The sequence below is a fragment of the Anopheles darlingi genome, chromosome X (genome assembly GCF_943734745.1).
Source record: "Anopheles darlingi chromosome X, idAnoDarlMG_H_01, whole genome shotgun sequence".
Classification (NCBI taxonomy): domain Eukaryota; kingdom Metazoa; phylum Arthropoda; class Insecta; order Diptera; family Culicidae; genus Anopheles; species Anopheles darlingi.
This window is the reverse complement of record NC_064873.1, coordinates 1,769,647-1,787,500: the sequence shown is the minus strand read 5'-3', so window position 1 is coordinate 1,787,500 and position 17,854 is coordinate 1,769,647. Positions and strand designations below refer to the sequence as shown.

The window sequence follows — 17,854 nt, the reverse complement described above, 5'->3', positions numbered from 1 at the left end:
ATTTCTGCACCAAGAGCAAGAGCTACGACATCTCCAAGATACCGGACATCTACGACTGCATCAAGTACGATCTGCAGCACAACCAGCACACGCTGCAGTTCGATCAGGTGGAGGAGCTGTACATCACGGCCAAGTACCTGGCCGACATTGTCATTCCGCAGGAGTACGGGTTGACGGTGCACGAGAAGCTGACGATCGGGCAGGGCATCTGTACGCCGTTGCTGAAGAAGATACGGGCCGATCTGCAGCGTAATATCGAGGAGGCGGGCGTAAACCGGCTGAATCCGCTGTACAGCTACGGCGTGTCGAGCCCGGGTCGCCACGTACGGACCCGGTTGTACTTCACGAGCGAGAGCCATGTGCACTCGCTGCTGACGGTGCTGCGGCACGGGCTGATCAACCAGTTGACCGACGAGCAGTGGCGCCGGGCCATGGAGTACGTATCGATGGTGTCCGAGCTGAACTACATGGCTCAGATCGTCATTATGCTGTACGAGGATCCGATGAAGGACGTGGAGGCCGAGGATCGCTTCCACGTCGAGCTACACTTCAGCCCGGGCGTCAACTGCTGCGTGCAGAAGAACCTACCACCGGGGCCTGGCTTTCGGCCGCATAGCCGTAACGATTCCGTCACCTCCAAGAACGCGGTAAGCCTGTAGACCGGCTTACCCGGCTGTTAGGATGATTTCAGTCGTTGCAGGATTTCCCATTCTAAACGTCCGTTTTTTGTTTTGGGTTTTACAGAGTGGTGACGAGGAGCCAACGTCCCGCATTGACGAGGAGAACGATACGGAGGAAGAAGGAAGCTCGCTATCCAACAGTGCCTCGCTGCATCACACCCCAATCAAGCTGCTCTGCCGCGGCGAGCAGCAGGACACCGGTGGTTCTTCGAGCGCCGGTCTCGTCCACGGTTCGCACATGAAGGAGCGCCGCACGCGAAAGGTGAAATCCTCCTCACCGATTCCGATCGGCTCGTCCCACACGGTGTCCGGTCACGAAGCAATGGATTTAGCGAAACGTTTGAGTGAAGAGCTGGCGGCGCAACAGCAACAGCAACAGCAGCAGCTGCTGCTCATGCAACAATTACAACACCAACACCAACAACAGCAACTGCAGGAGCAGCAGCACCAGCAAAGCGGTTCGTTAGGGACGACGTTCGGTGTTTTGGGAAAGCAACAGCAGCAATTGCAGCAACCGCGTTCCGTTAGCCCAGACACCGAACCGCGGGCTCGCTCTTTCGAGCATCCGCAACCGGTCGCACCGCATCACCAGCATGCGCGTCATGCGCATCATCATCATCACCATCATCAGCAGCAGCAGCAACAGCAACACCACCAACACCATCATCATCACAACCACCAACACCACCACCACCACCACCCGCTCCAAGCGAATCAGCATCATCACCGTCCGTGTGTGAGAGCCCATCGCACGAAATGTATGTAAACTGTGTTTTTTTTTTTTTACTCTTTCGTACATTTACTATTAGTTACGTTAGGCGTTAGGTGTGTCCGATTTGTTGCGTTGTCTTAAGGGCACCCCTTACCCCTTACCAGCCCGATCGATACCGATATAGTTCTTATCCTTTTCTCCCATTTCCCTGCTCTCCGCTTCCGCGATTTGCGTCTGCAGCCGCAGCCGAACATCCTTACCATCACCGTAGTGATGGTCGCGCGGTCTCGGATTCTTCGCAGCAGCAGCAGCAGCAGCACCACCACCACCACTACCACCACCAGCAGACAGGTAACTGTATCCCTTGATATGGTGCCTGGTGTCGAATAAATTGCCCACAGCGCAGATACACCCCCCCCCCCCCCTCGGTGGATGCTTCGCTCTCCTTTCCCTCTGTATGTTCGTCATCGCCATTCGCCGGTGACGTGTTGTGTTTCCTATTGTGTTGGCCTCGTTTTGTTTTATGATTGTCTCGCCATCTCGTTCCGGAGCTGAACTGAAACTGAAACTCGCAAAAACGGATTTATTGCCAAACACTTACCATTAATTTTTACCATTGCGTTTACTTAACCTTGCTGACCTGACCTGTGCTTGCGGAAGCAGCGCGTGCTTGCTGGCGGAACATAATGCTGGTTTGCTGGTTCTTTGCGCTCTAGCTTCTGACTGCTGGCGCGTGGTTAATGGTTCATACGAACATATGCGGCCATTCCAATTAAAGGTGCGAGCTTGGTATGCTCGCTGGTCTGTAGTATGACCAAGGACATTACAGTCATTACAAGGTGCCAAGCAATACTCTATCTGCATACTAGATAGTGGTTTGAAACAGTTACGGTTCCGCAAACTGTGGAAGTAGTGGCGAGGTGGCACAGTTGTGCCATTATGAACTTGATCGTATCAGAGCAACACCATTGCCGTAGTAGTGTCTGCGATTAAATCTCCCAAATACCCAATCCCTGTAACGACTCTGTCCTTCGTTTTTCCCTTTTCTCCCTCTCTTTCTCTCTCTCTCTCTCTCTCTCTGTCTTTCTTTTCCTCTCTTTACCTTCCTTTCTCTCTTCTGTCAATTGTTTCCTGATTAAAGTCTATCTTTGGCCCGGTTACAAGGGAGATATTTCGATTGTACTGGACCCACAGTCCAGGCCACTTACCAAGCCATAACTTCTTGCGTTTGGTTCAAATTGAAATGTTTTATTTCATGTACATCTTCACTTCCTTTCTTTGAACCACACCCCACTCACGTTTTGGTTTTTGGGGCACATGAGTGAAAATCTTAACGCGCACACCCGTAAGCATTCAGAGATGTGCCTAGTTCGGTGCAATCTGTTCTGCTGCCACCGAATAGCAGGAAGCTCAGCAGGAAGTTCTGTGATAGCGTTCATGTTTTATTTTGTCATGGTTCTACATAATAGTTGTCGTGTTTGTCGTGTGGCGTTTGCAATATTTCCGTTGCGTGTCGATTCGATGGTCGATATTGGTCGAATACAGGGGGGTTGTCTGTTTTGTTTGCTGTCCATTATTATAGTTTAAAACCGCTTTGTCTTCCCGTCCTAGGCTAGGACCATGTTCCGCTTCCATCGGAAAAAAAGCTGTAAAATCTTCACTGTTTATGTTTTGTCTATTGTGAAACCATTACACACACATACACTGTTGTACATGTTTCTGTATAGCACAAGAATCAATTCATCCTGTTACACAAGTAGGGGTGGGAACATGTGTAGAGAGTTTGATCCCATACATAGCCCATGCAAACTAGTGGAATCATTAACCTAACTATACATATTACATAACATTGACTACATTATACATTATGGCAGCCTGGTAAACACACCACGTCCAAATGTAAAACTACACATGTATCTAATCCATTTATCTTTACCTTAAACTTAAAATTCATTCAGCTAAAACTGTAGGTACGTCTGTATATATATGTATGCATATACCTATGTATGTATGTATATATATATGTATTTGACGTACGATGTATAAATGTACATCTCTAAATGAAGTGCTCTAGACAAAACGGCAAATTGATCTCATCTGGTCGGCAATTGGTCCGTGTCCTCGGTTGTTGGAGCCCCACCGTCGGTCGTTCCGTTGTCGGTCTGTTGGTAGCGCACCCTCTTTTTCTCCCCCTCCTCTGTACGGCTAGATCTATTCCCCATTCTCCACCCCCCAAAAGCGGCAGCAGAGCGTGTAGGCGGCCTGTTAGTGCTTGAAGGATCAGGACCTTTTCGGTCCAGTTGTGTGGTCCCCGTTTTTCACGTGCCTTCGGTGCACCATCACGAGACACCACTTTCCCAGACATATCCTTGTTGCTGGTGCAGGTATACACATCTGCTTACGGGATGTCATGTACAGACAATCACAGCAGAAGTAGCGGCCTGTGCAGTGTCGGCGCCCCCGTCTCTTACCCCGCTCTTATCCCCCCCCCACCCTCCATGGTCCCTCTCTTGTTCCTGTCACCTACCGCCTACCACCACGCACGGTGCAACGGTGGTTCGCTTCCTGTTTGTTTTGTTTCCGTTCGTTTACTGCTCGATCGCCTTCTTTACCGTAAATTGTTTTCTTTTTCTTCTTTTCTTTTTCTACTTTTTCGTTATTTTTCTCTCTCTCTCTCTCTTTCTCTCTCTCCTCACTTTTCTCTTTTACTGTCCTTATCTCCCACGTTTTGCTGCTCCCTACTTGTGTTCCTACACATACTTCGCACCGACTTTTGTTTTGCCAAATTTGTTCGATTAAACCACACCTTTGATTTGACCGTTTGCTGTTTGCTATGGTATGCTTGTGTGTGGGTTTGTATTAAAAATGGTGTACCATTCACACCATCCCTTTCCTTTCTATCCCCCCCTCCCCTCTCTCTTTCACTCTCTCTCTGTTATTTTTTCTCGTGTGATGTTTTGGCTGATTGATTGATCTTTCAAAACCTAACGTATCCGGACCGTTTCTACTACTTTGGTTTTTCGAACCCCCCGAATCGCGGCTACGCCTTTGCCCCACCTGGTACTGTTACTTACTTTTGTGTTTTGTGATTGATTTCGTTTACGTTTACGGCCTTGCACGTGCTGTCGTGATTGTCTGTGATTGTTGGTTCGTTTCGTTTTCTTTCTTCGTTCGTTCGTTTGTTTGTTTGTTTGTTTGTTTGTTTGTTGTGTGCCTTTGCCTTCCGGGGGTGGGGGTGGGGGTCGTTTTCCTGGGACACACCCTGGGAATCACGGGATCGAACTCGAATCGGGATCTTGCAATCTGCATCATTCCAACCAATCGCACTTACATATATTGGCTGAGGATATCTTCTCCACCCCGGCTATTGGTGTCCATTTATTCGCGTGCACCCGTGTGTTCGTGTGTGTGTGTGTGTGTTGCTGCCTTGCGTGTCAACCGGATGGTGGTGTCCCCTTCTGGTTGTCTCTCTTTTTGTGTCTCTCATCATATCACACCATACACCGCACACACCACCGTCTTCTCCATACTTCTTCTCCTCCTCCCTGTGTGTGTATCCTGGCGGGGTCATCGTGCAGATGGTGAAGCGGCTGAGCGGCCGTCTCAGCCGGTGGTCTCAGCATCGGAATCGGGAAGGGCCGAGGAACGACACGCTAGCGGCCCGGAAAATGAACCAACAGAAGTAGAAGAGGAACAGGAGGAGGCGAAGGAGGAAACGTCCAGGCCTCCACCAACACTGTACCTGGGCCCCCCCGAGTCGTCGTACAGCTGCGACTCGATCAGCGAGTTTACACCGAACCCGGAGGATCAGGAGCTGTACGTTTCCTCTTTCTCCGAGTCCGAGGAGGAGGATGAGGAGGAGGAGGAGGATGAGAAGGAAGAGGAGATGGAAAGAGAGAGGAGCAGGGACGGGGAGGAGAAGGATGATGCTATTAGCTATTCGCGGTACTACAGTGCCCTCGGTCATCATGATGAGGATGACGATTACCAACCTCTGCATCGCCAGTGTTGGTCCTTTGGGGCAGTGGACGGCGGCCGATCGCTCGCACGCTCGCTGTCGTACACCTTCGGCAACCGGCAAAGGTCACCTGAGGCCCACCGACCGTCGCAATCGGCGTCGTGTCGTGACCTGATGCCGCCGCCACCGACAAAAAGATGGGAATGCGTCATGGGCGTCAGCACCGGCTGTTGCTGTCCTTCGGGAGGCACGACGCTCGTTACAAGCCACTCGCCGAGCCCGGTTTTTGGTGGTGCGGTACAACCGCCACGTAACACCGCCACCGGAACCGGTTCGCTCGTGTTGCGCTATCCGGTGATCAGTGCCGGCAGCCGGTACGCTAGCGATCCGTCGCTCGCTCGCTCCGCCTGGAGCTCGCTGTCGTCCGAGTCGGAGGAGGGGGTTCGGGAGCAGGGCGCGGAGCAGGGCGCGGAGCGGGGCGCGGTGTTTCTATCGCTCACGACACCGCCCCCGGACGAGGGTACCCTGCTGTACGATGGGAGCCACGAGTTGAACCGGATGTTCCGGCACTCGAGCACGACGTTTGACGTTCGCCAGGACGAGGAGAAGGAGGAGAAGGAGGAGGAGCAGTGGTGTCCCCTTTCTCCCCTATCCAAATATCCTTTGCCCGAGAACCAACCCTGCCTTCCCTTCGCTGCTAGCGCTCTTCTTTTCACTAACACTTTGCGTGCCGTCAGCACTACTCCCCTTACTACTACCACTACTACTACTACTACTGCTACTGCTGCTACCAACACGATTTTCCTCCCAATCGATGATGTGCCCGATGGGGCCGGGGGGGATGGTGGTCCCCCTTGGGGTCTAGCTACCGTTGCATCATCACCACTACCACCACCACCACCACCGTCGCCGGTGGTCTCGCCGGCCGTACCCGTACCTGGTAACCGCAATATCACTGACCGCTGTTCCACCAACTTGTTGTTCGTCATACCTCCGTACACTACAGACGGCGGTGGCTCCGGCAGGCCAACGATGACGACGACGACGACGACGACGACGACGATGACGTCGACGGCGATGACGACGCCGACGACGATGACCGCGGCAGAATCACCAGCGGTGGCGGCAACAGCAGCTGGTGCCAGTAGTGGTGTCGTCGTAGATGGGCGTACCAGCCGCCGGAACAGTGGAGCCGCAACCGGTAGCGCCGATTGCTGTTGCGGCGGCGGAGGCGGAGGCGGTGCAGCAGTGGAAGAGGATGGAGCCGCCGAATCGCCTGCCTCCAGCCGTGGCTCGCTGTCACACCATCTGTGTGGCCACTGTTCCAGCTGCTGCTGCTACTGCTGCTGCTGCTGCTGCTGTTACTGCTATGGCGGCTGTGGCGGTCCGTTTGCGGCGCCCTCGTCGTCGCCGTCGACCCTGGTTGGACCGGCGGCTCGGATCGGCGTGACCACAGCGACGGCGGTGGCGGCGGCTGCGGCGGCAGGAGCGACGGTCACGATACCGGCGGTCACGGTTCGACGCCAGCGGCACAGCATTGCCGGCCAGATGAGCTACTTTAAAATGCTAGGTACGTTCAGCAAGAAGATGGCGACCAGCACCAACAGTCTGTTCAGTACCGCCGTCATCAGTGGCAGCTCGTCGGCGCCCAACCTGCGCGATATGGTCCCGAGCACCGCTTCACCGTCCGGTAAGTAGACAATCCTATCCGCGTCTCTCTCTCTTTTTTTTTTCTCTTTCTCACTCTCTCTCTGTCTCGCTATCGCTAGGATTTGGCGGGGTGCCACCGATTCGGCCGCTCGAAACGCTCCACAACGCGCTGTCGCTTCGGCAGCTGGACAACTTCCTCGAGCGGATGACGGTGGGGCCGCTGTTCAAGACGCCCGCTTCATCGCCTCCACCGAAGCACCCCCCGCCGGGAGGGACGCGCTCGGTACCGGTGACGGCAACCCCCTCACCAACTACCCCCATCAGCACCACCACCACCACCACCAGCACCAGCACCAGCACCAGCACCACGATCCCAGCCGATACCGATGTCGTTGCCATGGAGGAGGAAGAGCTAGTGTTAGTGCACGGTTACGGGCAGCCGTTCGCGAAAGGAGAGCGTGGCAGCAATGGTACCACGGTGACCCAACCACCCTCAACACTCATCCCGGCACACACCCCTGCCGCTGCTACCGGTATCACTACCGGTACGACCGCTGCTCTCCAGAGTAAGTCCGATGGCGAGCCAAGATAAAATGCGTAGATTTAATGAAAGATTCAAAGAAAGCGAGAGAGAGAAAGAGAGAGAAAGAGAGAGCGAGAGAGAGGAGTAAAAAAAGACAGCGAAGAGGAGAGGAACCCTTTCAAAGATGGATGAGTTTAAAGATAGTGAGAGACAGTTCGATCGAGAGTTCCTATAGTCTAGTATCATTGTTGGTCCCAGGGATCTGAGCCCAGGACTGACTGGTAGGCCCTGAAAAGATGCCATATGCTTGATGCGCATATAGATTTGCGATCCTGCCTTTGCCTGCCTGCCTGCCTGCCTGCCAGGAAGTTGTTGAGTCATTAGAAACCATCGAATTCAAGAATTATATAGAATACCCTCTGCCCAAAAAGGGGCCAATCGAACACCACAAAACCGGGTTTTCACAGCAGAGTGCGCTAGAGGTGCAGCCTGCCATATAGGAGGTTCCCGCTCCTACAGAAGGAGGAGGAGGTTTCTAGTATAGTGAGGAAAGAACGCGACAGCTAAGGTTCTGGACCACGAGAGGTGGAACACAGCAGGCACCTAGCGCGCTGGCGCTGTTTAGTTAGTTAGTTAGTTTGTTTGTTTGTTTGTTGTTTCTGCTCCATTTCTATTCTTATTCTATTGGCTCACGTTGGTCCGGGCACATACGTGTATATCTTGCAGAAGAAGTTGTTCCACACATGCTACGCTATTAAACTGTGGATCGGGAATTTGCTGCATACACACAGCAGCCGCCGTCGCCGCTTTCGTTCTTTTGTGTTTTTTCTTCGGTTGGTTTCGGGTTAACTGCTTTACTCCTGTCCTGATTTGGGTACACACTTGGGTTGGTGAGGGGGCTGCTGTTTCAGCGAACTTGTGCTTCTTCACCTCCATCCACCATTAATCCTCACAGCGGCACTTGCAACGCAGGACGCAAGGTGCCACGAGGCCAGTCACATGCCAGTCGAGCGTTCGGACAGTTCTCTTATCTCCTTAGTCACTCTAACGTCGTTTCCTACACTAACCACGTGTGTACTCGCCATTCTCGCTATGCTACCCCGCACGGGGATCACGGATATAGGCTGGAGCGACCATTCGGGCAGCATGACTAGCAGCGTGAGCGCCCTATCCAGCGGTGGACCATCATCACCGAACCTCTCGGAGGTGTGCTCGCGGGGTGGCTGCCCAAGCAGTGACATGTCGGCCAGCATCACCAGCATCGATGGGTAAGCCCCCTGCCATAGCCACCGCGTCCATCGTCATCGTCCATTATTCCATCCATCATGGCCACAGACACACACACACACACACACAGAGCACACAGCTTTTCCGCTTTCGCCCCCCCATTTACATCAATCCATCGTACCAATACCGTTCCAACACCACATAACTGGCACCGTTTCGTTTCCTCGTTCGTATCACGTTAGCGTGTTTCTGTTGTGTCTTCGCGTTGCATTTTTTTTGGTTTCGGTTTCGCTTCGCCATACATCTCTGCCTTGGTTCTTTGGTTTGGGCCTGTCCTGGCTTTCCTGGAATGCCATTTCGCCATCCCATTGCAACACACACACACATTCCACAGCGTTACCTATCATTCTGCTTTGCCCATTGCGATGCGCTCGATCCGGGCGGCCGGGAGGGGGGCTGGTACCTGGTGTGTATTTGCCTTCTCTTCCTCCTCCTCCTCCTCCGTCATTATAGCAGCCTTGCTGCAGCTGCAGGGAGTGGCACCGGGAACGAGCACGAGCATCATCAGCATCAGCAGCTGGTAGGATGTATATTCGCCCTCTTTGGCCACCCATCGGCCGCCGGGATGGCCGGGCAGGTTCCGGGCGGTGTTGGTGTGCTGGAACTACCGGAGGATCCGCAGGGACCCAACGGCGGTGGCGGTACAGCGGTGGAGCGGCGGCGTGGTTCGACGGTCGGCGAGCTCAGTGCCGATCTGACACCGGTCAGTGTTAGTTCCGACTGGGACAACACGGCCGATGCGACCAAGGGTTCGTGCAACACCACCAACAATGATCTGGTAAGCACCACCACCTGCGTCCCCTCTGCTCACTTCTCACATTGACATTGGCGCGATTCTAGACAACCACCGAGGAGGACGATGAGGATGCGACCATCTCGACTGACACGTGTCTGAGTACGGGAACGACTAGCGAGCAGCTGGCGGTGGCGATGACGGTGGCTAGCAGCAGCAGCAGCAGCATCGAACCGGCTCGAACAGCAAGCAACGATCGGGTGACCGCCGACCCGTCGGACGGATCCAAGCAGCTGGCCACCGACCAGTGTACACGGCGAGCGCGGGGCAGCCGGATCCAGCGCCAGATTAGCCTGTACGAGCAAGAAAACCGGGCAGCAGACGAGGGCACAGGGAAGAAGGAGGCCCATCGGGAGGCAGCCGTGCGGCGACTGCATATGTCCTTCGATGAGCTACCCCAACGAGCTGGCCACGAGCGGACCTTAACGAGTGGTGGTGGTGGTGGTGGTGGTGGTTGTGGCAACAGCAGCAGCATTAGCTCGCTCCAGCAGAAGGCATCCTCCAAGGCATCCTGTCAACCACCGGAGCAACCACCGGTAACACCTGGTGCGTTGCTGATCCGCGAAAGCTTCATTGAACCACCGCGCTTGACGCGCGTCACGAAGAGCTTCCACGGCAAGACGGGCCACCAGATGGAGCAGCAACAGCAGCAGCAGCAGTCCTTGTGGCAATGGCCCGGCGCTGAGTGTGGGCCCAATGACGGCGGTACCACTAATCGGTTCGGGCAGAGTTCGCCGTTCGCTCGCCAGCAGAGCACCGGTAGTAGTAGTGCCCGGGGCGGTTCGAGCGGTAACCTTCACCACCAGCAGGGTCGCTTCACGATGTCGGTTGTGCAGGAAGCGGTGAAACCGATCGGTACCAGTATCAGTGATAGCCGCCTGCCTCCACCTGCCGATGGGCCATCAAAGCATGGAGCCAAATAGGTGGCAAACAGCAGGTCGGTGTGGTGGATTGTGCAGGAAGCATGCAGGCAAACACTCCTAGAAGGTGAGCACCATCGCCAGAATGCCAGAAAATAGAGAACGCGCCTCTCTCGCGCGCGCGCGCACACTGTCGTGTCTGTGCATTGTTTTACCATAAAGACAAATAAATAATCACGCGATTCGAGCTGTTTGTCATTGTATTTCCGTACACACGAAATGCGGTGAACACATTCGTCCAGGTGGACGCCCTCTTTTGGGCTCATTTCATACTCGATCTAACATCGCTATTGGTTGTAGTTATTAATTCATTTGTCGAAAGTAAATCGAATCGCCACTAGCTGGCGAGAGAGGTATTTGCCCATGCCCGCTGCTAGGATGTTCTGCTCGGTGCGATCCTGCGATTCTGATCCTGCTAATGGAGAGGATTGTTTCTAGAGTTCCTATTTTTTTTTCCGTATCATCACCTAAACTGGGGCCCAACTACGATACATCACGGACTCATCGTCTCATCGTTATGCATCATTTCACGTAAGAACGAATACAATGAATGCGGATATTGACGGAATGACGGAACGAATTCAATTAAAAGAATGAAAAAAGAACGAATGCAGATATTGACGGAATAACGGAATGGATTCAATTAAAAGAATGAAATTGTTGAAAGAAGAAAAAAAATAGCAACGCCCTACTAGCGAAAGGTTGGTATTTGCAATACTTTTACGATTACAATTACAAACGCAATACTCGCTCACGCTAGTTCCACCACTTACTATCCTCGACGACGAATCTCACAGTCTAAGCCCAAAGGAAAGCGTTGTTCTTGGTTGCTCGGGTGTTACTACTCTGACTGATTCGGTTGGATTTTCCTTTTCGTTAACTTAACCCGCCGTTTCCCGCGCCTTACAATCCCTCCTCAATCTCTTTCTCTCTCTCTCCCTCTCTGTTCTTCGCACCATACATGGTTCACCGATGACACGCATTCTTAAGGCTATCGAGCTTAAGCTAGCACTAAGGCTATCGACTTAGTAGTTGCGCCGGAACAGGACCGAGTGCAGTGCGTCGATGTCAATCTCCATGGCACGATCTGGTTTACTGGTGCTGCCCGTACCGCCGCCGCCACTAGCGGAGCTGCCGCCGATATTGTTGCTGGTGGCGCTGTTGCTCTTGCTCGGCGAAATGGTCGCCACTGACGACATAGTGGAAACGGCGCGACCAGCCATTGGTACCGCCAGTGCCTGTGTTGTGCCACTGTTGCGGGGTGGGGAAGTATTGACGTATTCGCATGGTTAGTGAGACACCACCGAGAGAAAGAGAATGAGGGGTAGTGGCGGGGAAAATCGGCATCGTGGGGGTGTTGGTTGGGAGGCGCAAAGTGTAGGGAAACGAAATACCATTCGAAGGAAGGGATTCCGAAGGAAGCAGCAAGGAAGGGATTAAGGAGGTAGCCTTGGTATTCATTGGTGTGTAGGTGTTCTAGACTCTACACCTCTGTACCTCTCCCCTCTTTCTCTCTAGGCCCTAGGCTAGGCATCGGGTGGGAGATCGTCGCTACTTGCCAACCCACCACTTACCTGCTGTACTTCATGGCCGATGCGGTCGGTTTGCCCGAGGAGCGCGGGTGAACCAGCAGACAGGTCATCGGTTGCCCGTCTAGCTGGCGATTGTGGTAGGCATCGACTGCCTGCTCGGCATCGCGCAGTGTACGATAGACAACCTCGGCGACTCCCGGGCGAACCAGGCGCGATTCCTGCAGATCTCCGATATCTTCGAAGAGCTCCTACAATGGAAGTTAAAAAAAAAAGAAAAACAACAAATTATACGGGGTAATGGGTACCGGAATTCAGAAAAAAAAGCTGAACTGAAACACGAGCCTTACCTGAATATCTTGCTGTGTCACGGTGCTGTGAAGATTGCTGACAATGATGCGGTATTCGTTGGTGCCGGCGCGCGGTGGCGAAGCAGAAGCAGGCGTGTGCATCCGGTACGATGAGCTGGGCACGTATGTGGCCGGTTTGTACTGCTCTATGGGCTCTTCCGGTGGCATCTTGGCGAAGATGCCCATCGATTCGTTCGGATTGGGGGCCCGCTGCAGCCGAGCACGCATCGCCGACGACAGCATCTCGGGTGGCTGAAAGTCGAACGGCAATCCACCGACTCCCGCCAGGCCAGGCGAGGAGGGACGACGCGTTATGGTTGTTGTGCGGAGGCTGCTACGCGGCCGAACGGCCGACGGTTCGTATGGTGGATGTGCGTGGGCCAACGATCGCACCGATTGTGATGGTGGCAGCGGTAACCCTGCGGCTGCCTGCAGGTTCGGTCGCCGAATTGGTTCGTAGCATTCGAACGGATCGTTCATCCAATTCGCGCCGCTCGCGGACGGTGGCGGGGATGGTTGGCGCCCGGTACGAAAGTTCGGCGGCGGTGGCATCGAGATGGGCATGCTGAAGCTATCATTCAAAACGGTACGCTTGAGTGGCGAAGTCGTCACCACCCGGCGGTTACCACCGTGCGCCAACCCACCATCATCGTCTAGCTCCATCGGATCCAGTTCGGCCACCGATACACCGTACGGGTCCACCATCAGCCGGCCCCGGCTAATGCTGGATGATGGCGGATGGGGGAGACCAACCGTCTCCAGCTGGTGGTGGTGGTGGTGGCGACGATACCCATGTGGGATGCCTTTGTGCACTCCGTTCCGGCTGTGCGGCGCGGAACCAGCTACGACACCAGCATCGGCACCTCGGACCAACCCTTTGCGGTTCAAACGCAGGCGCGCATCGCCCCCGGTACGGGCCTTCTCGATCAGCTTGTCGCGCGCGTCCACTATCTTCGAGCGCTTCTTCTGTATGATCTTATTCCGTGCATCGGCCACCGGTTTCGGCTTCTTGTTCAGCCAATCCGCACCATTGTTCTCCGAGGAGGGTCCGGCGGTACCGAAGCGCCGTGCGCCACCATTCTTGCGTACCGTCTTCGTGAGACCAGCGGCGGTACCGGGAGTTGGTTTGCGATCCTTTTTCCCCTGCTTGATGATATCATCGAGGCTCATGTTCATAAAGTCTCCCATGGCGCTGTGTTGTAGTTGTTGTAGCACGCTAGGCTGCTGCTTTACGGTTCGCAAGTTTCAACAAGATGCGTTCTTCGCCAACCGTTACGACGCCTCAGAGTGTGGTTGAAGGGAGCCGGCCTGTCGTCTCGGCACCGATGCCAAGGTGCAGAAAAACGGACTCCTTCGCGTAGCGCGTCACTGAAGATTCTTACCGGGTAGAATGCGTTGAGTTACTTTACGCGACACCGAGTCGTACACCGTGCACAGCAGATATGGTTGCAGTGGCGAACAGCAACGCGTCTCAGTACGTTCGTCGAGGCACGCGGTTTGACAGGAATTTTCCTGATATGGCTCCAGCAGCTGCAGCTAAACAATACCGTCTGGGAAAATGTTTGTTGGCGCGACAAGGCTTCACTATGCTGTGCGAACCGAGGTGTATTAAATAGAGAGGTGGGTTCATACAGAACAACACCCCGATTGGATTTTAGAAAAAAGGTCAGATTTTGACAGCTAGGTACCAACCTTGGTTGTATCACATCAGAATATATAGAAGTGTTCACACATATAAAAGGAAAGCTATTTTGTTAGCTTTTGAAGGAGCTTAGAAGGAGTTGGCATTTTTTTCAGAGTCTGTAAAATTTTACAGATTTCGCTGGCTCTAAATCGATTGCCGCAAGCAACGCAAATAAACCAGCGCCGCGCTTTGATTCGTATCTAAAATCGCAACAGCAAGCGCACACGGCCAGAACGCGTCATGCTGTATGGATGCGTTTGACAGATCGACAACCGTGCGAGTGTGAGCGGTGTTCACATTTTGCTGGCGAAGCCCGCCCGTTGGTAAGGGGCTTCGCGAAAAAGGCTCATTAATTTTCGTATGTGTATTACGCACAGGAAAAAACAGATGTGGCTTAGATAGTGTAAATTAAAAATAAATCAACACCCCGCGCAGCCTTGCTGCGCTAGCGTAGGGGTGTTACAGCAGAGGCACCAGCAAACTGTCACAACTGTCAACGGCTATTCTATTTTCCACCCCCATCCGTACCCGTGGAAAAAAGCGCCTAGCGACGCCAGCCAGTCAGCTACCTCAAAAATCGTTCTCGATCTCGATCAAATGCATATACGGATCGTGTTCGCCACTAGCAATCTGCGTTAGAACCGTGTGCCGAGTGCTGTGATAGTGCGAAAAAAAAAAGGTTACTATGGCACAGCGGTTTATGTCTGCGGGTGCTTGTAACCCTCAACAACAACAGCGGTACGGTGCTGGTGGCATCGGTGTACCGGGTCCTTCGAATGCAGCCGTAATGCGGCCATACGGACCGGCGCCCGGAGCGTTTGGGGTAGGTTTTGGGCGATGGATGGTAGAACCGGCTGCTGCTGCTGCTGCTGCTGCCGCTTACTGGCCCTACGTGCTCTGCTAACATTGCCTTTGTTTCCGTTTTGTTTCAGGGCAGAGGAGGGTACATGCCACAACCACCGATGGGTCACGGTTCGCATCTGGGTCCACAATCGCACCATCAGCGTCCGATGCACGGTGGCTACCTCGGTGGTGGCATCGGCAGTGGGGCCGGTGGTGCAGGTATGCGTAGCTCGCCAATGTCGGGAGGTTCCAGCGGTGGTAAACGGGGGGGCGATCGTAATGCGGCACACCAGAAGCAGTAAGTAGCACGCAGCAATCCCTCCCTGTGCAACTCTTGCATTCCCCCTTTTTCTCGACCTCAACAGTAGCGGCGAGTACCAGGCGAAGCGCAGGCGAAAGCTGGCGGACAAGATTTTGCCGCAGAAGGTGCGCGATCTGGTGCCGGAATCGCAGGCGTACATGGATCTGCTAGCGTTTGAGCGAAAGCTGGACGCGACGATTACGCGCAAGCGGCTGGACATCCAGGAGGCGCTGAAGCGCCCGATGAAGCAGAAGCGCAAGCTGCGCATTTTCATATCGAACACGTTCTATCCTGGGCGCGAGGACCGGGCGGATGGGGAGCATGGATGCCACGGTGTGCCGGTCGGAGCTGGTGGTGCCCCCGGTGATCCCAGTTCGGTTGCTTCGTGGGAGCTCCGGGTCGAGGGCCGTCTGCTCGAGGAGGGTAAATCGGAGGCGGGCAAGACGAAGCGCAAGTTCAGCAGCTTTTTCAAGTCGCTCGTGATCGAGCTGGACAAGGAGCTGTACGGACCGGACAACCATCTGGTCGAGTGGCACCGGACCCACCAGACCCAGGAGACCGATGGTTTCCAGGTGAAACGGCCAGGCGACCGGAATGTACGGTGTACCATTCTGCTGCTGCTGGATTATCAACCGCTGCAGTTCAAGCTCGATCCGCGGCTGGCCCGGCTGCTTGGCGTGCACACGCAAACCCGGCCCGTCATCATCTCCGCACTGTGGCAGTACATCAAGACGCACCGGCTGCAGGATGCGCACGAGCGCGAATACATCGTGTGCGACAAGTACCTGGAGCAGATCTTTGGCTGCCCCCGCATGAAGTTCGCCGAGATACCGCAGCGGCTCAGCCCACTGCTACACCCGCCCGATCCGATCGTGATCAACCACGTGATTGCGGTGGAGGCGGGTGCAGCGCAGGACGGTGGCACCGGCAACAAGCAGACCGCCTGCTACGATATCGATGTCGAGGTGGACGACAGTCTCAAGCAGCAGATGAGCAACTTCCTGATGAGCACCGCCAGCCAGCAGGAGATCCAGACGCTCGACAGCAAGATCCACGACACGGTCGAGACGATCAACACGCTCAAGACGAATCGGGAGTTCTATCTCAGCTTCGCCAAGGAGCCGCACACGTTCACACACCGCTGGATCGTGTCGCAGACGCGCGACCTCAAGGCGATGACCGACGTGGTGGGTAACCCGGAGGAGGAGAGGCGTGCCGAGTTCTACTATCAGCCGTGGACGCAGGAGGCCGTGTCGCGCTACTTCTTCACCAAGGTCAACCAGAAGCGGGCCGAGCTGGAGCAATCGCTCGGCATTCGGAACTCCTGAAACAATACCACACTCGGGTGGGGTTCGGTGTTGGTGTTGCAGTACCGGTATCGCGTTTCGCTTCCTTTCTTCCTTCCTTGCTTCCTTCCCACCGACAGCATTTGAATGTTGGCGTTTAAGGAACCTTCCCATACTACACTACACTACACACTAATCCCATCTTTCCCTTCCTCACTCGCTCGCGATCGCGATCATGTATACGATCAATGTATCAATTGTTTGCGTTTGTCTGTGACGTGCAGCTTTTAGGTTAAGCGACTCTCCCCTAACAAAGGTAGAGAACCGATTTGTTCGGGTGGTGAATTGTAAATGTACCCCTTCCCTTTCCCCCACTGTGCTAATATCGTTGTAGCGTGTGAAGCGACCCCATCCTTTTCGCCATGCCCTCCCTGGTGCCATGGCCGCAGTATGGCCTTTAGTAGTGCGTAAGACGATGGGTCCTCAATCAACACGATCCAATCGCATATCGCACCTTGGGACCAATCTCGAACAAAACCGCGGACCGCGCAAACCTAACTAACCTCGATCTCCCTCCCCATATCTCGCGGGTTTGCGACACTTTTGGTTTTTTTTTGTAAGCTTCTCGTTCTTTTACCAATACCGATTTAGTGACAAATAGGAAGAGCAACAAGTGGCCTCGAAACGTTTCCTCGCTTCTGCGCGAAGTCGAAAGAAACCTACAAAGTGAATACAGATTTCCATTTTTAACTTCAAATAAAGTCCTAAAATATTCAAATAACGTGTCCGTGTGTGTATGCATGTAGATGTTTGTGAAAACCGCCTGTGTTCCATGTACCTATACAATAGGTTAAATGGAGCGTTTTTTTATTTATTTAGTATTTACTAGTACTTTGGTTTTAATGCTATTTTTAGCGCTTACATTGCATTGCCATGCTTGTTCGCTATTTGTTTCTTCTCTGGTTGCGTCGTGTTTCTCCTTCTGCGCAAAAGGATCGGCATGCGTTGGTGCCGTAACGCAAATCCTGGAAAGGTAGCACTCCTCGGCTCCATAATCCCCTGGACTTCCTGTTCTGGATCGCAGCAAATGGGTTTAATGCTCCCCATCATCAAAGTGTACACAAGATGATCTGTACCTTCCATCCCCTCCAGCCCTAGCAACAGGTTCGTGTTATGGACGACGAACAGCTACCAAGTCGAATTCGCCCAATACACAGTCACACAAACTTACTGACGAGTAAGAGAGTGTTGTGAATGAAGTATGATGCTGCACGCAACAAAGCAAGCAAAATGTACAAAAGCGCGCGGCGCGCGTGTTCAGAAGTAGTCGTTTGAGTG

At 53.8% G+C, this 17,854-nt stretch overlaps 3 protein-coding genes across 14 annotated transcripts in view; 2 read left to right on the top strand and 1 right to left on the bottom strand.

Annotated features, from left to right (window-relative positions):
- The window catches only part of LOC125960129 (inositol hexakisphosphate and diphosphoinositol-pentakisphosphate kinase), an 18,059-nt gene extending 7,349 nt beyond the window's left edge, over positions 1–10,710 (top strand). For 8 of the 12 annotated variants that reach the window (XM_049693414.1, XM_049693344.1, XM_049693388.1 and 5 more), the window contains exons 6-13: positions 1–647; positions 745–1,438; positions 1,633–1,743; positions 4,971–7,040; positions 7,120–7,566; positions 8,647–8,791; positions 9,264–9,588; positions 9,651–10,710. The exon at positions 1–647 is cut by the window's left edge. In XM_049693414.1, the coding sequence (XP_049549371.1) occupies positions 1–647; positions 745–1,438; positions 1,633–1,743; positions 4,971–7,040; positions 7,120–7,566; positions 8,647–8,791; positions 9,264–9,588; positions 9,651–10,526 (5,315 nt within the window). In that variant the 3' untranslated portion in view covers positions 10,527–10,710. The remainder of the gene's footprint in view (positions 648–744; positions 1,439–1,632; positions 1,744–4,970; positions 7,041–7,119; positions 7,567–8,646; positions 8,792–9,263; positions 9,589–9,650) is intronic. The other 4 variants (XM_049693362.1, XM_049693422.1, XM_049693405.1 and 1 more) reach the window with 4 other exon arrangements.
- Positions 10,696–13,987, bottom strand: LOC125947845 (uncharacterized). Its single transcript, XM_049673302.1, has 3 exons — positions 12,403–13,987; positions 12,098–12,303; positions 10,696–11,774 (listed from the first exon to the last, which is right to left on the bottom strand). The coding sequence occupies exons 1-3, from the start codon at positions 13,588–13,590 to the stop codon at positions 11,549–11,551; spliced, it is 1,620 nt and encodes a 539-aa protein (XP_049529259.1). The 5' UTR covers positions 13,591–13,987; the 3' UTR covers positions 10,696–11,548.
- Positions 13,988–14,614: 627 nt separating this feature from the next.
- Positions 14,615–17,291, top strand: LOC125947852 (brahma-associated protein of 60 kDa-like). Its single transcript, XM_049673316.1, has 3 exons — positions 14,615–14,909; positions 15,019–15,227; positions 15,295–17,291. Exons 1-3 carry the CDS (start codon positions 14,772–14,774, stop codon positions 16,556–16,558), a joined length of 1,611 nt encoding a protein of 536 aa, XP_049529273.1. The 5' UTR covers positions 14,615–14,771; the 3' UTR covers positions 16,559–17,291.
- The last annotated feature ends 563 nt before the right edge of the window (positions 17,292–17,854 follow it).

What these genes read in the sequence shown, in the direction of transcription:
- LOC125947845 (XM_049673302.1), bottom strand. Translation starts at nt 13,590, where the DNA reads ATGGGAGACTTTATGAACATGAGCCTCGATGATATCATCAAGCAGGGG. An exon ending in TGACACAGCAAGATATTCAG is followed by an intron (nt 12,304 to 12,402) that starts GTAAGGCTCGTG and finishes CTTCCATTGTAG; the next exon opens with GAGCTCTTCGAAGATATCGG. An exon ending in TCGGCCATGAAGTACAGCAG is followed by an intron (nt 11,775 to 12,097) that starts GTAAGTGGTGGG and finishes ACCCCGCAACAG; the next exon opens with TGGCACAACACAGGCACTGG.
- LOC125947852 (XM_049673316.1), top strand. Translation starts at nt 14,772, where the DNA reads ATGGCACAGCGGTTTATGTCTGCGGGTGCTTGTAACCCTCAACAACAA. An exon ending in CGGCGCCCGGAGCGTTTGGG is followed by an intron (nt 14,910 to 15,018) that starts GTAGGTTTTGGG and finishes GTTTTGTTTCAG; the next exon opens with GGCAGAGGAGGGTACATGCC. An exon ending in AATGCGGCACACCAGAAGCA is followed by an intron (nt 15,228 to 15,294) that starts GTAAGTAGCACG and finishes CGACCTCAACAG; the next exon opens with TAGCGGCGAGTACCAGGCGA.